The sequence below is a fragment of the Arctopsyche grandis genome, chromosome 8 (genome assembly GCF_051622035.1).
Source record: "Arctopsyche grandis isolate Sample6627 chromosome 8, ASM5162203v2, whole genome shotgun sequence".
NCBI lineage: Eukaryota > Metazoa > Arthropoda > Insecta > Trichoptera > Hydropsychidae > Arctopsyche > Arctopsyche grandis.
In genome coordinates, this window is record NC_135362.1 from 30663975 (window position 1) to 30690313 (window position 26339).

At 33.3% G+C, this 26339-nt stretch overlaps 2 protein-coding genes across 3 annotated transcripts in view; one reads left to right on the top strand and one right to left on the bottom strand.

Annotated features, from left to right (window-relative positions):
* Nucleotides 1–5254: 5254 nt before the first annotated feature.
* BBS4 (Bardet-Biedl syndrome 4) lies at nucleotides 5255–19950 on the bottom strand. The gene is made up of 10 exons (XM_077436762.1): nucleotides 19866–19950; nucleotides 19572–19717; nucleotides 15622–15734; nucleotides 15446–15540; nucleotides 12968–13130; nucleotides 9903–10056; nucleotides 9327–9449; nucleotides 8261–8432; nucleotides 5595–5791; nucleotides 5255–5508 (listed from the first exon to the last, which is right to left on the bottom strand). Exons 1-10 carry the CDS (start codon nucleotides 19948–19950, stop codon nucleotides 5317–5319), a joined length of 1440 nt encoding a protein of 479 aa, XP_077292888.1. The 3' UTR covers nucleotides 5255–5316.
* Nucleotides 19951–23841: 3891 nt separating this feature from the next.
* LOC143916089 (solute carrier family 35 member F5) overlaps nucleotides 23842–26339 on the top strand; it is a 17119-nt gene continuing 14621 nt past the window's right edge. The window contains exon 1 of one of the 2 annotated variants that reach the window (XM_077436986.1): nucleotides 23842–24295. In XM_077436986.1, coding sequence (XP_077293112.1) covers nucleotides 24119–24295 — 177 coding nt within the window. In that variant the 5' untranslated portion in view covers nucleotides 23842–24118. The remainder of the gene's footprint in view (nucleotides 24296–26339) is intronic. The other variant, XM_077436987.1, reaches the window with a different exon arrangement.

The following is a 26339-nucleotide window of genomic DNA, read 5'->3' on the forward strand; positions in this document are numbered from 1 at the left end:
TCGCCCAAAAGACAATTTTTTCCATGAAAATCGTGAATACGGAATATTTTGCACTCGAGTTCAAGTTAGCATGATAGTTATCGTCAGTATGATGGACTTTTCCGTTCCATTATAGAGATTTTAATGACTTTTGGGCGAGCGCTTTGTGACCAATAATCACCGAACCTCTTCAGACATGTTGACACTTGAAATCACGTTATTCCACTTGTGCATAGTCTTTTCCATGTTTTTTTTTGTTATTTTGAATATGGTTTGGACAACGTTGGTTTACAAGTAGATACTTATTTGCGGCACGTGTTCAATTATACAAATCACTATACAAAATTAAAAAAAATTCGAAATATTAAATTATGTCTACACTTTTCGCAACGCGATGACGTCCGGGGTTAACGCACTTATAATTCTCAATTTGTGGATTTTTTTTTGTTTTATTTTTCATCAAAAGGAAAAAAGGGGAAGTAAGAAAATAAATATCCTGTGGTGAAGAGTGATGAAACGGTGCACAGCCACCGAAAATTCGTTTAGCTTAAAAGAACCAGTGTTGTCGAAACGACCAAAAATATTTTTTAATTAGAAAGCTTATCCCAGATTAGAGAGCGTATCTATCATATAACTGTTTCAAAAAGTTTAAAAAATAAAATTCAAGGAAAATTAAACGAAAACATTGAGCTTAAGTGTAATATTTGTATTACCATCGATTTGTATATACAATTTGCGATATTTATTTTATATAATATGTATATGTATTTGTGTTAATAAGATTGTTGAGTAAGAGTTTCATCGAAAACACGTAGATATATTCATTTCTCTGTGGAAATCAATCGGTTCGAATCTGTCTATAAATAATTGCTGAGAGTTTTAGGCAACTTCTTCAAATATATAACCATATAAAATGTATTTATATATATATATGTACCCCAACTATATAAATGTAACATTGATAACGAAACTAATACATATTATATTTTTATAGTATAATATAAAATTGGCGCAAGATCAAAATAAAGTTTCATTATTATTCTACATATATATTATATGATGAAATCTCAGTATGGCTGATACGTATTTTAATTATAGTATAATTAAGATAAAATTAGTAAACCATCTTAAATATGGAATGTCGATTAAATGAAACGCTTACAAGTTTACAAGACTCTTCTGTTGACTGTTTAGATTTGTCAACATTTTTTTTTTTATTATTATTTTCACACTTACATAATAGTATTAAGCATTTTTAATTAAGGTTTGATGAAAATTGTCATAGTTATATACATATGAATAGTGTGTGTGTGTGTGATTTAATTTTCATACGAGTAGTGTATCATTTAATATGATTTAAGAATATACTTAATTTTGTATAATACAGGGTATGTAAAATTTTAATTTATTATTCTCGTGTACGAATTTTATTCAAAGTCGTCATTAATCTTCAAAGTAGACACGCTACGTCCAAATTTACATATTCTTTTCTCCTCTCGATGCTTACCCATAACTTCATTTGTAGTATAACAAGTAATATATACCGTTGAGAATACACAACATGCGGGTAGTGTACTCCCTTTTCGTTTATTATTCTACACGACTTCAAAGAAACGGAAGCTGAGAAAAGCGTAATGATTTTTCTTTGTATCCATTTTATGTTCATGTGCGTGAGATGACTCATGCTTGCGTCAGATTATTGTAAAATGTTCGTATTTTTAGTATATTAATATGATATAACATTCAGCTTTTGATTCAATGCTTTATCTGTATATAATGTATATTATATTATATTTAAAATTATTAGGTAACTATTGAAAAATAAATAAATTAAAAAAAAAAAACAACTTTTATTTATTTAACCTTTGAAGAACCGAGCGCCGAGATCGAAGGAGTGTCCCGAACCGGGTTCGAGTAAGACCCCAGTATTTTTAAATCAAAATACAGCTTTTCTCTAATACAAATGGGTTCAATATCTTATTAATCATTTTATACATCAACATAAAAAAGTTTTAGTCCTATAGCATGTTTTTGACTATTTTTGTATTAAAAAATAACGACAAACATCAACACGCAAACGCACATAGGTAAGGCCAATAGGCGACTGCATGACTAATAGTCATGCGTGACTAATAGCCACGCGCCAAAAGCGACGAAAACAATAGCTTACGAATATATAGCTGTCTCTTTCTCTCGCATTGATTCATCGATTAACAAGAATATGCAAGCGAACAGTCAAAAACATGACTTATTTAAATCATGCTGTTGCATAGGGGTGAGTGGAGGATCCAAGTAAAAGGCCAAAGTCGCTTCACAGCATTTATTGATGATTAATGAGATACACGCACAGCTAGTGCTCCGTACAGAATGTCTTATATGGTCTAAGTATCTCCTTATAAAGAACAGGTCGCTCAGGGCATCTTCCTCGATACGTTTGTTTACCTATTGTTATGTTCACGTACCAGATATGCTGTGCCACGCTTTCGCGTTGTCAGTTCTAAGAATTCTAGTGGGAAGTGGCTAGGTGCTGTTACCGACCGTTAAGTCCATCCATTATTTAGCCGACTTGCACTAAGTCTGGAGATAATCCTTGAAACCAATTATAACGGTCGCACGGTATCACGACAAATCAGTCACGGACTTTACACTCAATATAAAGCATTGTCAAAATTTTTCAATATAAAGCATTGTCAAAAAAAACGAATATGGGTAATACACTCTGTTGTCGTCACTATGGATTACAATACCGAAAGTACCGATAGCGGTGGTATCGGTATTTGACCGAAAACAAGTTTTTGGTACTACCGGTACTATAAACTAAATAAAAGCTTTTGAAAATCCGCAGATTTATCAAAATAATTGATCTGACTTTTACAAACGATTGCAGTGATCATAATTTACACGTTAATTTGAACTCTATATTTTATTTTATTTTATTTTATTAATTGAAAAATCAACAGACAGGATGTACATAGATATGTATAAAAAAAACAAATAGTAAATAAATAATATATGTAACATCCGAGTCCAATAATAGATTTTTACAAAAATGAAAAAGATAAATATAAGGAAAACAAATTAAAAAGTAAAGAATAAAGGCATGACAAAATATGTAGAACATTGCATAATTAAACTATAGTATTAAAATATTTGGAAAAGGTATATGTTTTGATACATGTGTAATTACTAGTCATCGGACCCAGAAGGTGCCGCGTATTGTTCTAAGGTTGTATATGCATTGTATAAGGTTTGCCGAACCTTTTTTACAAAGGATTTACAACAATGGAACATAATAGAGATAATTTCTCAATGAATTGCTCAATATGAGGTAATTGAACTAAAATTTGATTCAGATATCATTTATTGCACGTAATAAGTTTGTTAATTCTATCAAGTACAATAAACATTAATTTGAAATAACAACAACATAATAATGGAATTTGCCGGAGATCGAGGAAGAAGAGACGAAATACAATTAGTTGGAGAAAATTAAAAAAAAATGCGGTCTACAAATTATGTGGATAATGTAAATAACAGTGTCCTTGTGTATTTAACAATAGACAGCGGTTTCTTTCGGAGGACTTTCGATATGTGCAACACTTGCATAGAGCTGCTGTAATAAATCTTCTGAACAATGATTTCTTAACGGGTCCTGTACTGTATCGTCTTAACACATTGTATCATATTGAAATCTCTAATATATATTATTTTAAATGAACAGGATGTGCCTGTGTCGTGTAAAATTAATATTTGAAATAATAGAGATGTTAAACACCCTAATAAATTACAAAAGATAATACTGAACGGTAAGTAAGACTTTTTCGACTTGCTTACGACGACAATAAAGCATGAGTATGTATATTATTTCAAATGGACAGGGTGTGTGGCTGTGTCGTGTAAAATTAACAATTGAAATAATAGAGATGTTGAAAATCCTAATAAATTACAATAGATGCGTTAAATGCGTATTGTACGTATTACGGTATTGTACGTCTGTATTGTATTATAGTCTCTATAGTGAAAAAACTAGTAGCACGTGCGACCGTCTCAGGCCGTCCCCGAGTTGAAAGGAAGACCGCACCCACAGATTTTCCAGCAACAAAACTCGCTAACAAAGTTGTTCGCGAGTCGAGCGGTGCGACCCGGCCCTAATCCGATTGCACTTACTCGGCGGCATACGAAATATATAAATGCATTTTTTTACGATGTACCTCTTTTCTAAATCATACAAAATCTATTAAAATAAATTTCTTGTAGTTCATTCTAGGAATACAAGAAATATAGGGTGTGTAGCTTTGAAAACCACATAGTTAATACGAAAAACGTAAAAATTGGGGCACTTGCATACCCCACTTCGGTGAGAGAGGGTTAATATTTTATTTTTTATTTTATTAATTGAAAAATCAACATACAGGATGTACATAGATATGTATAAAAAAACAAATAGTAAATAAATAATATATGTAACATCCGAGTCCAATAATAGATTTTTACAAAAATGAAAAAGATAAATATAAGGAAAACAAATTAAAAAGTAAAGAATAAAGGCATGACAAAATATGTAGAACATTGCATAATCAAACTATAGTATTAAAATATTTGGAAAAGGTAATAAAATAGAATATAAGAGGAAATTGAAATTTACAAATATAAAACAAATGAAAAAGGTAAATACAAAATAAGCAAATGAAAAGGAAAATAATGAAAGCTATAATATGAATTAAATAGCACATTACATAACTAAACTAAAGTATAAAAATATTGGAAATATTGGAAAAATAGAATAGGAGAAGAAATGGATCAATCGGACAAGATTCTCTTGATGTTAGACCTGAATTGATGTAGGGAAATACCAAATAGATCAACCTCATTCAGCTCTCCGTTAAACATACGATAAACGCGCTGCAGATAAAAATATTTTTGGGAATTAGTATTGAAAGGATCAAGTGAAAAGAGTGCAACGCGTCTTGAGTACCGAACTGGGATTCTGAAATTAACCTTATTCAGTAAATCAGAACAATCAAGGAAACCATTTATGAGCTTAAAGAAGAATATAGCATCAGTATGTCGTCACCTGACAGAAAGATTGTCAAAAGAAAGGATTTTTAAAATGTCGGAAACAGTAGAATGGGTATAGGTAGGAAAAAGGTAGCGTAAGGATTTAATAAATTTAAGTTGAACTTTCTCAATACAATTAATATGGGATAAATAAAAAGGTGACCAGATAATTGAGGCAAATTCAAGGTGAGACTTTACAAAGGAAAAATAAAGTAATTATATACATATGTCAGCATTCAGAAGGCTTTGAAGCTATCTGAAAATCAGCTTACGTATTTCCTAGACTTCGTCCGGATCCAGCTGAGGAGTCGTCCTGTCGCCATCTTCAACATCATCAGCACTCTTTGAAGTCGCCATCGCTTCGTCGATAGTTTGGTAAATCGGTTCGTTATCTGATCGAGAGGCATTCGAAGTTTTGGGACCGATTCTGGAGTTGATTATGTCTCTCGTCCTGACAATGGCGTCTACGTGCTTACAGACCGAAAATCGAATACACATATAATCGACCGAAGCTGCAATAATGTAGGTACCATTGTTTAATCAATTTTTATACTCACTTCTTTGTCTAGATTTTGTATTTTCTTCGCCAAGTCTTCCGCAACGTTCAAGTGATACTTTGCGAGGTCTGTTTCGTTTTGGGACACGAAGAAATTCACATAATTTAAACGTATTGTTATATCGTCTGGCGCCAATGCTATGGATTTTTCGAAAGCTTTCACTGAATTGGCATAGTCTTCTAAATGACTTAAAGTTACTGAAAACAATATATCGAACATAAATGAGTGAATTTCGCAGACGTTTCATGAAGTTCGCAGTAAAAGTGTGGCAGCATAAAACGACGAATTTCAAACAAAGTTTCATAATAGCCTTAACCCTTTGCCCGCGTCACCAAATTTAGCGAACATGCCCTGTGCGCGGCTGCTTTTTTGCGGATTTTGCTATCGCGTTTTCGACTATAAATATAGGTTGTAATATTTTATAAATTATTTTAGCTTATATTGAATTTTTTTGACTACTGCCATCTATTGAATTTGGTAAAGTATACATTTAGTAATATTTTCAACCAAGTTATAAAATTTTAACACAATAGACGGCTCTTATACAGGTTGGAACTTCCAAGACATCTATGAGTGTCTCACGCGCTGAGGGCATGTTCGCTAGGACATGTATAGTAGTCGTACGCGGTGGAAAGGTTAAAGCACATTATGTATTTTTCACTCCTTATAAACCAACATAGATTTAATAAAACATTTTTTTAATTAAAAAATAAACACTACTTTTACGGACGATAAATTGAATCAACTTTAAAAATATATCGCGGATGATATTGAACTTTTAATTTTTTTAACCAGGAAGGTATTACAGATGGCTTTACAGGAAGGCTTTACCAGGAAGGCTGTACTTTCAGGCTTTTTTTAACCCCAATGTGCCTTCCTAGCCAATTATCAAACAATGCTGAATTTCGAGATGCCGAAGACCAATAAATTGACTATCAATTAATTCATGAATTAATCCATAGAGACATCTATAGATTTGGATTTCTACATTAATGTTTACATATTGTATATAAATCAAATTCAGATATTGGTGACAATGTGGGTGGGATGGTTTTGCCAATTTGATGGAGGAACCGTTTCAACAATGAAATCAGATAAATTGGCAAACTCTGATAGGAAAAGATCGACTTGAAGTCAAAAATATCCAAGTCTTACCAGCAGCATTAAAGATTAGCATGGAATCAAACTCGGTAACCTCTCGGTGCTTAACATAAACGCAACTCCCAAGTCATACTATTGGCAAATAATTTGAAAGATAGTCCGTTTACATACATACATATAATAAATAAGATCTTAATTCATAACCCATCAATATATTACTGTAACCCTTCATTATTCCAATTACATTATAATGCAAGTGTGTATTCCAATGTATGAGCCGTTATATTTGAAAGTGGCGAAAGTCCAATTTTCAATTCCAAAAACATTATTTCTGTTTGACTTAATTCAACAATTATCACTTCTTATAATTCGATATGTCCATAATCTCGGAATAGCAGAATGAACGTATTACAGGCCAACAATATTTTTAAATATTGTTAAATGGAAAACATCATATTTAATGATTTGCCAAATGCCTTATGCCACTTTCAAATATAATGGTTTATAATCCATATTAGCCAGCGGTATAGCTCGGTGGTTGCATTGATGCTAACCACCAAGAGGTTCTCGGGTTCATGCCCTGGGTTGACCTCAATTGAAGAGAACTTATTTGGAGTATTTCTGCAGTGCTGCTGGTCAGACTTGGATATTTGTAGCTCCAAGCTGAACGTTTCCGATCAAAATTTGCCAATTTATTATTGAAAGGGTTGCTCATCAAATTGGCAAAACCATCATACCATCACTTTTGTGGTCAAACATTTATTAAAGTTACATTTTTTTAACACGACATCAATGGTATTTGTAAGTATTATACAAGGCAAATATTAATTAACATCCACATAGACACCTGTGGTCAAATTTGCAGCATTTTTATGCAAATCAGTGAAATTAGAGATGCTTAAAACTCGAAATTTGCGAGAAATGAGTAAATGTTGCCAATTTGTAGGAACCCGTTCAATGAAAATCAGATAAATTGACAAACTCTGATAGGAAACGATCGATCTGGAATAACATAACCATGGTCTGGCCAGCAGCACATTGGGGCTTACCTGTAAGGCCTTCCTGGTATAATATGTAATAAAAATAAATAAATAAATAAAAATATCAATTAACACCCACAGCGAAATTCTACATAGATTGCTGAAAACTCGAGATTTGCAAGAAAATGGGTAAGGTTGCCGATTTGTAGGAACCGTTTCAATGAAAATCAGATAAATTGGCAAACTCTGATAGGAAACGATCGACCAGGAATCACATAGCCATGATCTGGCCAGCAGCAACCGGTAGGCTTGAACCCGTGACCACTATGTTCGAAAGCATCATATGCTAACCACAAGTATATGCTACTGGTTGAATTTGAATATGATTTCGAATTTATATGCAAACTCCTTCATCCGTTTTTTATTTCCAATTACCGAATAAATTTTTTCCTAACTAAATATTGTTAGTTATTATAAAATATATTTCAGTTTCAATAATGTCGTCAACTGTATATTTATGTAATAGAATTATAACTCGTCTGTTTATTAAATCAAATGTGAGGAATATATTAAATAGCTTCTCACCTGCCATCAACATGAACGTTGCACCACAATCAGATTTCAGGTTCAATGCAGCGCACAAGAATTGAAAAGCAGATGCATATTGATGGGAAACCAAATGAACCAGACCCAAGTTGTGAAGTACTTTGGTACTCGATGGACTCAAAGCTGTAGCCCTCTTCAAACAACTTATAGCCTGAAAGTACATATGTATTTTATTTTTATTTTACATAGATATATATCAGGAAGGCCTAACAGGTAGACCCCAATGCACCTACCTAAACAATTAATTACAAACATTTTATTGCATAAATCGCTATATTACAAGAGGCTCAAGGACATGAAATTAACAATTAATCAACTAAATAATTAATCCATAGAGACATCTATGGATTTAGACTTGTACATAAATTTTTACATATTGTACATAAATCAAATTCAGATGTTGGTGACAAGTGAGTAGAATGATTCTTGCCAATTTGATGGAGGAACCGTTTCAACAATGAAAATCAGATAAATTGGCAAAGTCTGATAGGAAATGATCGACTTGGAATCACAAATATCCAAGTGTGACCTGCAGTATTAAAGATTAGCAGGTCAGATTGATTGATGTACAATTCATAGATGTCTCGTTAATTTTGCGAGTTTTCAGTGTGTCGTAATTCAACGACTTGTGTAATAAAAATGCTGCATTGTTTGTAATTGGCCAGGAAGGCGCATTGGGGTTTACCTGGTATATATGTAAAAAATAAATAAATTAATAAGACACTTTTCTAGCATTTTTTTTTTTTATGTATTCAGCATGTACCTTAAAATTCAGTCTCGACTCTATGTGAATTCCTAGGTATTTTATATTATGAAATGTAGGAGAACCCCCACAGCGGGGAGCCAAGCACACGACGTGCCGCTCTTCCCTGTGTGATTTCGCCAGTATATATATGTATATGCATATCTATACGTTACTTCGCGAGAGAGTTTTATACCCAGACAAAGCTTTCAAGTTGAATTTTTCAATTTTGGAAACAGCTAGTAATTAAAGCGGAGCATTTAGAGTAGAAATAACTTTTAATCACTCAGCGATAAAACTCACCGCTACTAGTTTTTGTTTTCCAAAAAAGCACATTCCGATGTTGTTCCAAAGCGCGGCACAGTCTGGAGTCTGTTGAGCTGCTATTTTGTACCTAGAGAGAGCCACGTCGTAATCTCCATGGCTCTGAAACGATAAAATGAAACGAAAAAAATATATAAAAACACAAAATAATACCGTAAAAGCGTATGACCAATTCAAAGTGATACACTGTAAAGATAAAGGACGTTGCGACTAGACAATAAAAGAGGGTGAAACCTCCAGACGCCGAATTTATCTCGAATCTTTCAAATGTATAAGTTATATCATACATACATATAAGAAGTAAATGCACTTCTTACAAAGTGTACTCACATACATACATATGTATGTACATATGTACGTAGGAATAGCATATTTTTCTCATTCATGGAAATTCACACAGCTTTACGAGCGACCACTCAAACTATTCCTTTTTTATTGGCACGTCCTTTCACATTTGCAACGGAGACGGGGTGAGGTATTCTCGAGAGTCCTCCAAACAGTCCACACCGAGAATTTTCTCACAATTTTCCACGTTGGAATATATTATTCAAACACCTGTATGATTGCGGCGAGAGGTAGCAGAGCTGCCGCTTGCGGTGGACCAAGTGCCAGAGCTGATCCCAATCTTTCTACGGCGAGCTGCTGCTGACCCAAACGAGCATGTAATAATCCCAGAGAAGTCAGCAAATCTACATTATCAGGTGCACTCCTGCAAATCGATTAAAAATACTAAATCAATGCTTGCTAAACTCATTTGAAACGCCCCTTAGGAGCCCATTTTCGAAATTGTATCACACATATTAAATGTTTGGTAGCATCTACATATGTAGTAACCTTAACCTTTTTAGCAGGGACCCGAACCATTATTTTTTTCGTTCCGGTTCGTTAAAAAAACATTGATATTGAACCGTACAGACACATTCACACATGCCGGCAGCATTATGAAATACTAACAGCTATAACAACATTTTCAATACAAATTGAGCGCAAATGTATGGAAACTTACACAAGACTAGTGCTTCCAATCCCGGAAGATTACTTCAGCACCGGGAAACCAAATGTATAACAAAAAAAAAGGAAAAAATGTTTACTTGTGTAACGTATACTAAACAGCGCCGAGTAATTGCGATCGGATTAGGCCGGGTAGCGTCCTGAGAGACCATGTGACCGGGGTAAGTGGTTTTAAGGATTAGCGACAAGCTAAGTGCATGAAAGCTAAACAATGATTGCACTTCTCATACCGTGGGAATACATATCCAAATACGTGACTATACAGTAGGTAAACAGATTAGACGTCCTGAGAGATCTACCCCTTATAAGGCGGTACGTAGGCGATATCATGTCATTCTGGACTGAACACTGGCAATACGTGTATCTCCTTAATCATCAATAAATGCTGTGAGACGACTGTTGGCCTTTTACTTGGATCCTCCACCCACCCCTACGCAACACTTGCATATTTTCATATTTCAAAACCATTCAATTGCAATTTTGCAAAATCTCCCGATGTTTCACGCAAAAAATACTCCTCATATTGGCGTTCTTGTTTTGAAAGTTTGACTACATTCTTTAAATTTTCGGTTCGCTTCCATTTCTAGATTTCTAAGATTAAATAAAATACATCCTTCATTGATTCGTTTTTTACAAATAGTTTATACCGTCTAGTAATTATTCATTGAAACAAAAGAATATGGATAAGAACCCAAATATTGTGAAACGAAAAAATCGAAAGCAAGCTGAAAAGAGGCTAGTAAAAAGAGAACACCTATGTATAATGGGAGGTACCATTTCCGGTCAACTTTCAAATTTGAATAAAAATTACGTCGTATCGATAATAATTTCAGTAACCGATACTAAGTTTCAGTTCGATAGGACGAACGGTGTTCAAAAAATCCCCAAAATACACTGACATACAGACACACATACAGACATTCACACAGACATAAAGATACACGTGAAAACGTGATCAGTGATCGATTCTGAGTTCGAATCAGTCAAAATATGCTACAAATATCATTGCAGTTGAGCACAAAATTTGCGACAAAATACAGGCCATTGATACAATTTCGTGGGGACGGCAAGCTGGCGTCAAAACGAGTCAGAGAAAGCAAATGGACTATGACTGTCATTGCTCATCCCACCATTTTTCATTATATAATGTCTGAAATGGCAGTCAGTAATAAAATATTTAGGAGTAACGTTTGATAAAAGAATGAGATGGGCACCTCACATTGAGGCAGCGAAATGCAAGGCGATGCGGGGTATATCCTCAATATATCCAATATTTAATCGCCATAGTTCTTTATCAACGCTAAATAAAATAAAATTATATCGCGCGCTCATATTACCATTATTAACCTATGCATCACCTGTATGGAATAACGCCTCGAATACTAACCTTTCCAAACTCCAAGTAATACAAAATAAATCCCTAAAAATAATTTATAATACACCCATATATGAAAAAACTGCATGCCATATATATAATATTCCGTTTGTTACAGACACTACTAACAAACTAACCAGTAGATTCTATGACAGAATCACTAATAACCATACTAACACACTTGTGAGGAGTCTCGGTGATTACAACAAAATGTCTATACCCTTCAGGTATAAACACAGATTACCTAAACACAATCTACTTTAGGTCATCGACTTTAGAGAGTCTTTAATTAATATTATGTATTAGATGTATTATGAACATTTATAAGGATTGTGAATAGGTTTTTGAGCTCTTTTTCTTATTATGCTTTAGATTAACATTAGAATAATACAATACTGTGATTACTAACCAAATTAAATTAAAATTGTAAAATAGAAAATGATCAGTAGATCAGTAGCTATTAAAATAGATATAAGATGTATTGTGAACATAATTTCGTAATAATAAAAAGCATTTAAAAATCAAAAAAATCAATTATATAATGTTGTTTTCTGTTTTTTCTTTGTTATTTTTGTAAAAAAAATATTTTTAAAGAAATTTTGCCAGCACCGTAATCCCGGTATTCAGACTAGTTTCAGCACCGGGATTCACGGTACCGGAAAACACCGGGATCCCGGGATTGGAAGCCTTACACAAGACAAAAGTTCTACTTTCAATTCAAGCTCAATTTTTTTTTATCACTTAAAATCACTATCAGTATTATACACAATAAATATCAAGAAGATTAAAATAATTTAAAAGGTCAAAATAAAATAATGTAATATCGTTTTAAAAAAAAATACTACTTCCGGTTTACGAATTCTGACTAAAACCTTATCAGCTCATTTTTGACCTTTCAAAATGTTGTGCTCACTACTAAATTACACTTATCACACATGTTTAAGGGGTCGGAAAAAATAGTGGAAGAAAAATCGAACAAGAGTAAACTTCCGGTTGACGGATGCTTACAACGATCATCATGCCAACACATTGATATTATATTATACATCAAATTAATGTTAATTCAATCAGCAATAAATTTCATTAGCCAAATAAACTACATAGCAGTAATTTACTTTGAGCAACGTTTTGTTTATCATATAACAAAAAAACCCTCAATCCTCATCTACGAGAACTATAATAAAATATTTCAGTCAGCTCTTTGCCATTTTGTATATAATCAAAAACGAATTACTCTAAAGCTACATTATAGGCTTCCACTGCTCCGGCCAAGTCTTCTTTATGCATCAAAAGCTTTCCTAATTGTCTGCAAGCTTTCAATTGCTTCCCTGCTCTGGCAGCTCTTCTGGACCATTGCAAGGCGGCTTCTCGTCCTCCCAAACAAGCCAAACACTCAGCTGAAACGTTATTAATTATTTTATTTCATCGTACAAATGAGCCAATTATTATTTATTATATAATTCATCCGAAGAATCAACGAATAGCCGACTTTGAGCGCCGTCGAGGATTTTCGAGGCTTGAATAGTTCGTTTGGAGAAAAATAAATGTTTTCATCGATAACAACTATGTACTTCACGACACTTAATGGTGTTGAATTCGCAATAAAGAGCAATTTTAGCATCTGAAGAGAACCTTATTTGTCGCCTCAGACCAAAATCAAATGTCTCACGAGGGATTAAAAAAATATTTCGAGCTTCACTTATACCCAAAAAATCTACCACCAAATGAAATAAGACGACTCGGTATATAATATAAAACTGTTGCACAATTTTTTTGTATACTTAATTCCGTTAAATTTCATATAAAAAAATGAATCTCAAACCACAAAGAAAGACTTTTCATTACGCAATAAATATAAAGAAATGCGTAATATAATAGAACATTATATTACGCATTTCTATTCATGAATCCGAAAAGTATTAAAAGTTGGATTTATTATTTTCAGCTATAAAAAGTTTTTCCGACTGAGCGATAATACTGGTTCAACTTTTGCGACATTCCGTCAAAATCATCTGATAACAAACTTCCATTATAGAGTTTCTAGTACGATGAACTATTATAAGTTTATAATAAGTATTGCCTAGAATGATATACAAAAAATATATATACAAAAACGATATATATAGAATATATATATATATATATATATATATATATATATATATATATATATATATATATATATATATATATATATATATATATATATATATATATATATATATATCGTTTTTGTATATATATTTTTTTTATATCATTCTAGGCAATACTTATTATAAACTTATAATAGTTCATCGTACTAGAAACTCTATAATGGAAGTTTGTTATCAGATGATTTTGACGGAATGTCGCAAAAGTTGAACCAGTATTATCGCTCAGTCGGAAAAACTAAATATATATATATATATATATATATATATATATATATATATAAGCCAGCAGCATAGCTCGGACGTTAAGCTTCTGCTTACCGTCAAGAAGGTGCCGGGTTCAATCCCTGAATGAAAATGAATTTTTCAGAGTATGCTGTTGGTCAGACCTGGATTTGTGACTCCAGGTTGATCGTTTCCTATCAGAGTTTGCCAATTTTCTCTGATTTCATTGTTGAAACGGTTCCCGGAAAAAAAATTGGCTAAAAATCCTTCCTACCTACTATGTCACCACTATTTGAAATTTGATTGATGTACAATAAAAATTTATGTACAATTCATAGATGTCTCGTTAATTTGCGAGTTTTTTCAGTGTCTCGCAATTCAACGACTTATAATAAAAATGCTGCATTTGTATTTGTAATTGGCCAGGAAGGCGCATTGGGATTTACCTGTAAGGCCTTCCTGGTATATATGTAAAAAAAATAAAAAAAATAAAAAAAAAAAAAAAAAAAAAAAAAAAAAAAAAAAAAAAAATAAAATAAAAAAAATATATATATATACATGTACCAGGAAGGCCTAACAGGTAAGATATACATTAGCTCGGTCGTTAAGCTTCTGCTTAGCGTTGAGAGGCGCCGGGTTCGATCCCATGAGCTGACCTCGATTGAAAAGAATTTTTCTGAGTATATCTGTAGTGGTGCTGGATATTTGTGACTCCAGGTCGGTCGTTTCCTATCAGAGTTTGCCAATTTTCTCTGATTTCATTATTAAAACGGTTCCCGATTAAAAATTGGCTAAAAATCCTTCCTACTTACTATGTCACCACTATTTGAGTATGATTAATGTACAATAAAATTTATGTACAATTCATAAATGTCTCGTTAATTTGTAAGTTTTCAGTGTCTCTTAATTCAGCAACTTGTATAATAAAAATGCTGTATTGTTTGTAATTGGCTAGGAAGGCGCATTGGGGTTTACCTGTAAGGCCTTCCCGGTATATATGTAAAAAATAAATAAATAAAAATATCAACACCCACAGCGACATTTATGGTCAGTATTTTCTACAATTCAGAGAAATTCTACATAGATTGCTGAAAACTCGAGTTTTGCAAGAAAATGGGTAAGGTTGTCGGTTTTTTGGCACCGTTTGAATGAAAATCAGATAAATTGGCAAACTCTGATAGGAAACGATGGACCTGGAGTCACAAATCCAAGGTCTGGTCAGCAGAAACCAGTGGGATTTGAACCCGTGACCACTTTGTCATTATGTTCTAACCACTAGTCTATCATGCTGTAATAAATATATTATAATATATGTATATGCATATAAAAAAGCTTACCTATCCAATAATGTATTTCCCAGTCGAGCCTTTTAGACATATTTTCAGCTTCCATGAAAGCATCTAAAGCGAGTTTATAACGCTTTTGACGAAATCTTAAACGAACAATTAATAATCACAGTTCAAAATTATCTTATGTGTACCGAAAAATATATTAAATAAAAAAATATTCTCACAAACAAATTCCTATCTGCTTGATATTTTCAATATTTGATGGATTCAAAAGATTGCACGCCTGAAATTCCTCCAAGGATTCGTTCAACTTGTTTTCGTCGCAATAAATCGTACCCTATTAAATCATATTATATATTACACAATCGATACAAATTAAGAGGCTGTGACATTCAACATTTAATACCATTAAAGTAAACATTAATCAAACGATTACATTACACATTTGGAGCGGAAGTAAACCTCAATTTACGCATGACCCACTTCATCGCGAATTTTACACACATCGACATTCGCCAACTTGGATATTACACGCGAGCGTGATGCACAAACATCTTCGATTATAATTATAATAATCCATCGAAAGCTTCCTGCCATCGACGATATCAATATCGCTAATTTAATACGAGACCGTAAGTGGTGTATAAACCGAGCGAGCGATTGTCGATTTATACCCAGGAGATTTTCAGTGTTGTCTTCTGACAATTTATGTAATTAATACCTAATAAATATCCTTTGTTTCCGAAAATTGCTATTTTCATACTCTCTATATATAAGGGGAAAAATTAAATTAAATTTCCGTGTCGTCTACGGACTATGCGAGATTGCTTTATGGAGGATTGCATGACAATAAGTTTCATTTTATGCAATTTCAATGCTTATATTTTACCTGCATATGTATATTTTCAGCGAGAAAAGTTCGTTTGAAATCTGAGGAGTTAATCACGTTATATCTACGTTTTATTTCGAGCAGACATCTCCCGTTACAATAAATAGAGCTTTTATTTTTTTCTCTCTAAATTTAATGGTAAAAAGAGGAAGCGAAAGAAAGTTCAATTTCGAAGTCTAATATTTGTTTTAAATTATAATGTTTGCAGTGAAATTTCATACATGAAATACATACATACATCAATGTAAATTCTATCCATTGGTTTACACAGCCCTTTTGACAAGTATCTTATTTAATATATATATAATAACCTTCAAAACAATCACTTCATATTAAAAATACAGATAAAATAAATATCAGTAGATGTATGTAAGGAGACAAACCTGTTGCGTTTTACACATAAGAAATTTAAGTCTGCTTTAGATCGTCGACTTTAGAGAGTCTTTGATTAATATTATGTATTAGATGTATTATGAGCATTTATAATAATTGTACATAAATAGGTTTTTGAGCTCTTATTCCTATTATGCTGTACATTAACATTAAAATAATATAATACGTACGCCGCGGGTTAAGCTAATAGAATCCCAGAGACTATGTGACCGTTCAAGGGTTATCTGTTAACGGATTAACTAAGTGCTTGCACTTAGACCAATGGATATCTGTTATCGGATTAACTAAGTGCTTGCACTTACTTCCAGGATTATTTATTTATTTATTTAATAGTTTTGGACCATTGTAGCATTACAGGAAGAACCTAATGCGCCACAATTGCCTACAATTGAAAAATATATAAAAACATGATATAAAAACAAGTAAACTGTAAATAAAGGAAAAAAGCAAAAGCAGAGCACATGGTAAAATAAAATAATAAAAAAAGTAACAAAAGGAAAATAATACATCATTCAGAGAGGAAAAAAAAATAACAAAAGTGTAAAAATCAAAAATAAAATCCATAAATCCCATTCTTTGTTAACACTGAACAAAATTAAAATAGTATATAAAAATGTACAAAGGAGAAAGAAAAGGTAAAATAAAATAAAACAAAATATGAATAAAAAATAAAATCACAGCGAGGCCCAAATGGAAGAGAGTAGATATATATCTGGACTCTAAGTGCATTTAGGCTAAACAATGACCGTTATTAGTCCTTTCTCAGAATCGGTACGGGGAGACCCAATGTCATGGAAATACATATCCGAATACGTGACTATACAACAGCTCAACAGATTAGACGTCCTGAGAGATCTACCCTTTATAAGACGGTGCGTATGCGATATCATGTCATTCTGGACTGAGCACTGCCATTGCGTGTATCTCCTTAATCATCAATAAACGCTGTGAAACGACTTCGGCCTTTTACTTGGATCCTCCACCCACCCCTACGCAACAATACTATGATTACTAACAAAATTAAATTAAAATTGTAAAATAGAAAATGATCTGTAGATCAGTAGCTGTTAAAATACATAGATATAAGATGTATTGTGAACATAATTTACATACACGTAGAAAAAGTAGGGATACGTTCCATATTTTTTTATGAAAAAGTAGGTATGTGTTCCAATGGCTTTGGCTATTAAAGTTTGGAAAGAAAGGCGTTATCACTCAGGAATACTCATCCTCGCCTGGCTTGGTCCACGTTGTACTGGCCGTGGCCCGAGTATGCATAAAACAAGGCCGGTTGGGCTTACTCAACCTTCCTCAACACCGATACGGACACATGACATGACAACGTCGCCTTACGACAAAACGCGGGAAATAACCGATTTCTTTACAAATATAACAACGGTGCAACCTTATGATAATAACATCCGAAATTATCTATCTTTATTTTGAGAATTTATATTAAATATAAACCGCAAAACTTCAAAATAGCATAAAAAGAGACCTGAGTGTGTATCGAATTTCTTATTTAATTTTACAATGAAGCTATTCCTCAAAAAGCGATTCATCTACGGATCATTTTATAATTATCATTGATTCAATTTCATTTAAATTTATATTTATCATTTGATTTTTAAATGTTTTTTATTATTACTAAATTATGTTCTCAATGAATCTTATATCTATTTAAATATCTATTGATCTACTGATCATTTTCTATTTTACAATTTTATTTTATTTTTGTTATCAATTAAAGTATTATATTATTCTAATGTTAATGTACAGCATAATAGGAAAAAGAGCTCAAAAACCTATATATTTATGATATTAAACGTGTATGTAAATTGTGAAACTATATTCAAATAGTAGTGATAAATAGTTGATAGGTTAGTTGCCAATTTTAAAAATGAAATCAGATAAATCGGCAAATTCTGATAGGAAAGATTGACTTGGAGTTATAAATATCCGAGTCTGACCAGCAGCACTGCAGAAATACTCCAAATAATTTCTCTTAAATCGAGGTCAAACAAGGACTCGAACTCAGGACCTCTCTGTGGATAGCATTAACGCAACCACCGAGCTGTTATAATAATAGAAACACCGAAATGTTATAATAATAGAAACGCCATTTCGAATAAATAATTTGTTTCAATATTTTGATGTTCATCTCCATAAATACGCTAAAACGCACGGAATAAAATCAGGGTCATCACATATTCACTGCAGAAGTTAAAGTTTTATTTTGATATAGATTTATTTACAATTTGAGTATATGATGGTGTTGGGCGTTGGTGGCCAATCCGTTTCTTTTCTCAGTTGGCGGATTATTTTTATCCACTTTTTTGTATTTGCCTGTCCTTGGGAACTCTTAAATTAACGTGTAATGTATAATTTCAACAAAAATATGTATAATATAAAATGAACGATGTTTATATTAATTAAACTTAAATAATTGGTTATTAATATAATTGAGTATTCGGCGCCACCAAGAGAAATGTTTTTACATTTATTTAAAAATAATTTTTACATTTCTCTGGTGCCACCCCTGAAATGTTATGTAGAATGCGGGCGATCGCCATGACACTTTTAAAAACTGTGAAACTACGATGTTAATAGAATAATATGTTACATAAATGATCAATTTACTTATAAAAATGTATCCCATGTTGTATATTGTGTGTTTTTGAATGCATTGTGCAATTTTTAACGATGCACTTGCCCATTGCCCTCGCCCAGAGAAGTTTTTATCGGACATACGTCGACCACCAAGCATCAAATACGACTGATGCTAAAATTATTTAGGATTGTCTGTGGACAATCGTCACTTGACAACAATATAACGCCTAAAGCCACTTATATTATTATAACATTCCTCTGGTATACAATTTTTTAACTTACCAACAAGAAGTGAGCGTATTCGTTTCGATTCCGACTTCGATCTAATTCCGCTTGTATAATTAATTTTGCTTTGTCAGTTTGACCTCTCGTATAATACATGTGCATTAGCCAATTTTGGCTCTCCATCGGTGCTAGCGCGACGGAATCTGTAATAATATCAAAAAACATTGTCAGAGACTACTTAAATCCTTATAATGTATAGGTACACATGTGTATTTAATTTTCTTCGTATGTACAGTGACTTTGCTGTGTATATGTAAGTAAAATCGATACATTTGCATATGTACAACGAACCCTTGATTGTTGAGGATCTTCTGGAGGATGTCGAGTAATGTAATCCGTTGCTAAGGGATTGATGAATTGCTTGTCCGGAATCCATTTCAAGGTCTATTAAACTAACGCGGAGATAGTTTTTGGTGTAAATAAGAGGAAATTGAATTACGTAAACTCGGTCGTATTATACCTTAAAGCTTGTATTTCGTTGTTTTCGAAGCGATTTCCATGGAAACACAATTATGACAACAAAAACACGTATATAATATAGTGCGTAAATACATGAATAGAATATACAGTCAGTTAACCCTTTGAATGCTAACCAACGCCGATCGGCATTTTGCCAACAAGTCCACGGGCCTGAAAAGTGCCAATAGGCGTTGTATTTTGAGCATGTACAAAGTTAACAAGAATACTACCCGCTAAGCCTTTCCAGGTAGCATTGAAAAAAAATGCATTGAACATGTTAAGTTTACACCGGAATTTCTGAATTTATAACCATAGTAGAATTTCCCGATGGAAATCCCTAACTGCCCAGTATTTTATATTGTTGCTTGGAATTTAGATTGTAAGCGTTACTTTTTAACAACAATGAAGAAGATGGAACTGGTTTTGGAAAAATACATTCATTAATAGACTTATTTTGTTTATTTTATATTGTTGCGAGATATATTAGAGAGTCAAAGCACACCTTTACAAAACTCGAAATCCTCGGCGGTAGTTATCTAGGGTTTGTTTGGATTAGCTACACTATTCATACCTGCTTTCTATTGGGTTTCTAAATAATTCTAGTTGGAAATGTTGGCGAAATTTTCAGCATGGCGGGCTTTCAACAGAAAAAACGTCAGCCTTCAAAGGGTTAAGAATATACATAATTTTAATTATATTAGTATTTAATATTAATATTGAGTATATTTCTTTATATTTTATTATTTTATTTTAAAAGGAAAACCAACAGTCGTAAATCAAAACAGACAAATAATAAATTACATTACAAAAGACCAATTATATGTTTCCGTTGGTAGATACATATGTACATATATACATATGTATATACGTATAATACAGTTATTAATAAAATCAAATAATTCCGAAAGAATGAGACAGCTTTTAATTAATATTTCATATTTCAGAAGGGCGTAATCAAATACTTCGGCAAGCTTTTTATTAAAATATTTATATTAATTGCACAATGAAAATATTTGAAGTTGAAACACTTGAAAATTATATTAAATTTCATTTGTTTGATAAGCATTTTAAATAGACGTAGTACCAAAATTGAAATTTCTAATATTGATGATTTAAAATGAATGAAAAGTATATTTATTGAATTAGAAGGTCTTAGATTAGCCTAGAGGTCAAAGTCAATTACAATTATAATTATTTTATTACTTAAATTCACGCTATCTCCTGTTTACATATCGGTCCGACTTTAATTTGTTTTCTCTTTCTTTTCGAACTTCTGAGTAATTTATTATATTTCATGTACAGAATTTTATTCCCCAGTCTTTTATTAAAAAAAGTCATTCTTCGATATATAATCCCACTTTATAAGTCATTGAAGTAGACCAAGAAAGCCCTCAACATGAGTCCCCTCCCTCCCCCTCCCCCAAATCCGAAGAATTTGCCAATTTTTCTATCAGAAAAATTGGCAAATTCTGATAAGAAACGATCGACCTCGACAAATCAAGGTCTGGCCAATAACGAGACCCTAGTGGGAATCGAACCCGTGATACCTTGCACGAAAGAATACAATACTCACCACTAGACCACGCTGCTGGTTATATCATGTTTTCAGACTCGGTTGCTACTCTAGTGATTCAAAGAGTAGATTAAATTCCGACTTTTTTTTAATTTTGTTTGATCACTCTGTATTACCATATAATTTTTATAAATAACTAGCTGTATTACCCGGCTTCGCACGGTATTTGTAATATAAACCGCTGTTATAATGCGCGGCAGAGTTTGTTCATTGTTTGCTAAACTTCATCTCTCTCTCTCTTTCTCTTGTCTCTCTTCTAACTTTCCGTCTCTATCTTCGATGGCTCGCTTTTAGACGATACTTTGTTAACAATGACCATTCTATGCATTATACTTCTATGTGCACAACAGATTGCTCCAAAGCGGCGAATGTGCTGAACAGATTAAGAGTCGATAAATTATATAATACATATATTATTAAATAAGGAGCAATAAAATAAGGACACTGTATAAGGAGCTTGTGGATGATGGACAAAATTTTTTTAAATATTTCCGTAAAAAGTTTAAAATTATTTTAAATATTTGCGCCAAAACCATGTCGAAAGATTGAACAGCTGTAAACTGTCACTATCGATAATTGGTCCAAAACAGCAAAGCGGCAGACTCATGGCACGTAATTCGCGTGCATATTTCCACGATGGCCAAAAAAACGGATACGATACGTTGACGGATGTTGCTGTAAGGTATGAACAGGAAATGTCGGGTACTGCTGTAAGCCTGCCGTGGCGTAAACGTGACGGTTTGTATGAATATACCCATACAAAATGTACCAAAGAATACTTTTCGTACGGCCGGATACCTGCTGAAATCGGTACGTGCTGAATAGGTATGAACAGACCTTTAATGTATTCTGTTTTTTTTTTTGTTGTCAATCGTACCGAAACGAAACAATAGATTGACCGAAGAAATTTGACAAGTGAGTAGCGCGTGGTAATTCCCCCACTCGCTTTTAAGCGAGTACCTAAACGTATTCATTATTTGTGGGAATCCCCGAATATGTGTTTGGTTTTCAAGCATAGACAAAGTGTGGGTTGCCAATGTGTAAAAAAAAAATAAATACTGCTGACGTAATCACCATCTCGACCCCCCCCCCCCACCCCCCATGTTATTAAAAATACATAAGCAAAGCAAAGACCCCCCCGCCCCCCTATAGTGCTTACGTAATACTTGAACAGCCAGCAGCATAGCTCGGACGTTAAGCTTCTGCTTACCGTCAAGAAGGTGCCGGGTTCTATCCCTGAATGAAAATGAATTTTTCAGAGTATGCTGTTGGTCAGACCTGGATTTGTGACTCCAGGTTGATCGTTTCCTATCAGAGTTTGCCAATTTTCTCTGATTTCATTGTTGAAACGGTTCCCGGAAAAAAAAAATTGGCTAAAAATCCTTCCTACCTACTATGTCACCACTATTTGAAAAATTTGATTGATGTACAATAAAAATTTATGTACAATTCATAGATGTCTCGTTAATTTGCGAGTTTTTTCAGTGTCTCGCAATTCAACGACTTATAATAAAAATGCTGTATTTGTATTTGTAATTGGCCAGGAAGGCGCATTGGGATTTACCTGTAAGGCCTTCCTGGTATATATGTAAAATAAAAAATAAAATAAAAAAAATAAAATATGTAAAATAAAAAAATAAATACAGTTAGTACATACATATATACAAAATCTCTTTCCAAATTATTTATTTATTTATTTAATAGTTTTGGACCATTGTGGCGTTACAGGAAGAACTTAATGCGCCACAATGGCCTACAATTGAAAAATATATAAAAACATGATATAAAAACAAGTAAACTGTAAATAAAGGAAAAAAGCAAAAGCAGAAAACATGGTAAAATAAAATAATAAAAAAAAAGTAACAAAAGGAAAATAATACATCATTCAGAGAGGAAAAAAAAATAACAAAAGTGTAAAAATCAAAAATAAAATCCATAAATCCCATTCTTTGTTTACACTGAACAAAATTAAAATAGTATATAAAAATGTACAAAGGAGAAAGAAAAAGTAAAATAAAATAAAACAAAATATGAATAAAAAATAAAATCACAGCGAGGCCCAAAAAAAATTATATATTACATAGTTAGATATGACTAAATTTTTAGTTTACATTTTAAATATCAGCATTTCCTGTCATCTCCTCTAATCAAATTGAATTATTTCCAACGAAAGGCATCGCTGCAACGGTACAAAGAGCGCACGACGCAACTGTCCCAAAATAAATATTGACATTCGAAATGGCCGTGTTGCGCGGTGTTAGGAGTGTCGCATGTGTGTGTGACGGAATCGGCCAGTTTTGACAGTTGCCGTTGTGTGGTACGGGGCGCGGGGTGTTGCGTGTGTGGTGTCCGGCGAGGCGTATCGTGACAGCGAGCCCGAGCCAGAGCCGTGCAATCGAGGGGCGCCCCCGCCACGGCCACGGCCATGGCCACGGCCACGGCCACGATGTGCCCAGTGGGGGTGTGATGGGCGCGCAACTGGACGAGGTGGAGAGGGCGGACGCCCCGCGGAATGAGCGACGCGTCGAAGCCTCGAAGCCATCAAAGCCACCAAAGCCATCCGAGCCATCCAAGCCATCGGTCCACATTGCTCCATACGATGCTCACCAAAACGCAACGACTCGTGCTCGGCCTCTTCATCCTGCTGCTCGTCGACATCATCTGGGTCTCCTCGTCAGAACTCACCAAAGTATATCACAATTCATAACATATTTCACGTCTCGCCTGCCAATCCATGCCAATGTCCACGATTCGATGGACTTTGACGTTTCTAAATGGCGTGTTTGTATTTTTATTCGTGTAATTATTCATCAATTAGAAGGTAGTTTGTAAATGTGTACGCTGTTGGCGTTTAACCGACGGTAGCAATAAGTAAATAATTGATTGTAGGCCAGTTGATACGTTATCGCCTCGGAATGATGATATATGTATGTATGTATGTTTCAAATCGTGGGATTTCCAATTTATGTATTATTTCTGTTATCATTATTCAATTTTAATATTGTTTATGTTGACGTGTGACTTTTCTTATCCTCGTCACATTTCGTCTTTCGTTTAGTTTTATTTTTGATTTTTAAATTCTTTTTATTATTACGAAATTATATTCACAATACATCTTATATATATTTTATTAATAGCTACTGATCTACTGATCATTTTCTATTTTTCAATTTAATTTAATTGGTTAGTAATCATTGTATTATATTATTTTAATGTTAATGTACAGCATAATAGGAAGAAGAGCTCAAGAACATATTTTGGAAGGAATCAAAATTCGGTATATACTGAAAAACTAACCGGAATTCGGTTTCAAGCTGGAACTATAGTTTCAATTCTTCTGAAAAATTTGATACTTTAAAATCTCTACGACCATATCGTCTTATAAACGGGTTGTAAATTTGTCCGTATATAAAAATTCGGTGCTACTTTAGTATGCGGTCTCTACCTTCACATATCTACTTTAGTATACGATCTATTTTTACTTTGATATACGGTCTCACTGTATCAGTTCTCGCGTGTGACACTGAGACTGAATAATACCGACCCTAACAACCTAATCTTAAATGAATAGGACCAAACTAAACTTAACCCAACCAATCCTGACCCTTATATAAATAGATGTTGGCTGCTAAGATATCTTTTTTTTTAAGTTTTATTTCATCAATATTTTCACAAAAAAAAAAAACATCTTAGCAGCCAACAGCTATTTATGGCTTTAAGGGTCAGGATAGGTTAGGTTAAGAGGTTAGCTCTATTCATTGAAGATTTGTTTAAGAGATATGTATCCGCTGACGATATTTCAATAGAAATGCTTCGACAACATTATGGCGCCGCAGGAAGAGACAAAAATTGTAATAAACATTTCGTTGCTACGATGCAAATAAAAATAACAATCGACTGCGATTCAAAGGTAGACCGCATTCTAAAGTAGCATACAAAATTCCTTATAATATATAAAATGATTCTCTTTGAAAGCCCTCTCTATATATGTATGTATATTCCTTCAGTGATTCAAATAGACTTTTTGATTTGTCAATTTTATATAAATATATGTATGTTTTTATTTTACATAGATATATACCACGAAGACCTAACAGGTAGATCTCAATGCGCCTTCCGAGACAATTAATTACAAATATTGCCGCATTTTTATTACATAAATCGCTGTATTTCGAGAGGATGAAGAACACGAAATTAGCAATTTATTAATTAACTAGCTGAACCCGGCATGCCTTGCAGTGCCATAATAAGGCATGCAATTCCCGTTTCAAGTGATGGTTGGAGCTCTACTAAGGTCTTTTCAACGCCGTGTCGCCATAAACCAACTGGTAATGTGGTTACCAATGAACACATTTCATTGATTACACAATGGCGCTTCAAACTTTCACATCGGTAAAATCGTAATTACGAATATTATTATTAAGACGTTTTTTTATCACAGTAAGCATCCCGGACATGCATAGAACAAATCCTGAAAGTTTCATCGTAATCGTTTGAGTGCTTTAGGAGCCTATACGAGACAGACATACAAATATTCAATTTTATATATACAGATACATATATAGATGAATCCATAGAGACATCTATGGATTCATTAGATTTGTACATAAATTTTTACATATTGTACATAAATCAAATTCAGATATTTGTGACAGCGGGTAGGATGATTTTTATTACCAATTTGGTGGAGGAACCGCTTCAACAATGAAAATCAGATAAATTGGCAAAGTCTG

Bases quoted from the DNA above. Each gene is read 5' to 3' on its own strand.
- BBS4 (XM_077436762.1), bottom strand. From the start codon at position 19,950: ATGGATTCCGGACAAGCAATTCATCAATCCCTTAGCAACGGATTACAT. The intron at 10,057-12,967 runs GTAATTCGTTTT...ATCGATTTGCAG, and splicing joins GCCTATAATGTAGCTTTAGA to GAGTGCACCTGATAATGTAG. The intron at 5,509-5,594 runs GTGAGTATAAAA...TCGGTCTGTAAG, and splicing joins TACAAAATCTAGACAAAGAA to CACGTAGACGCCATTGTCAG.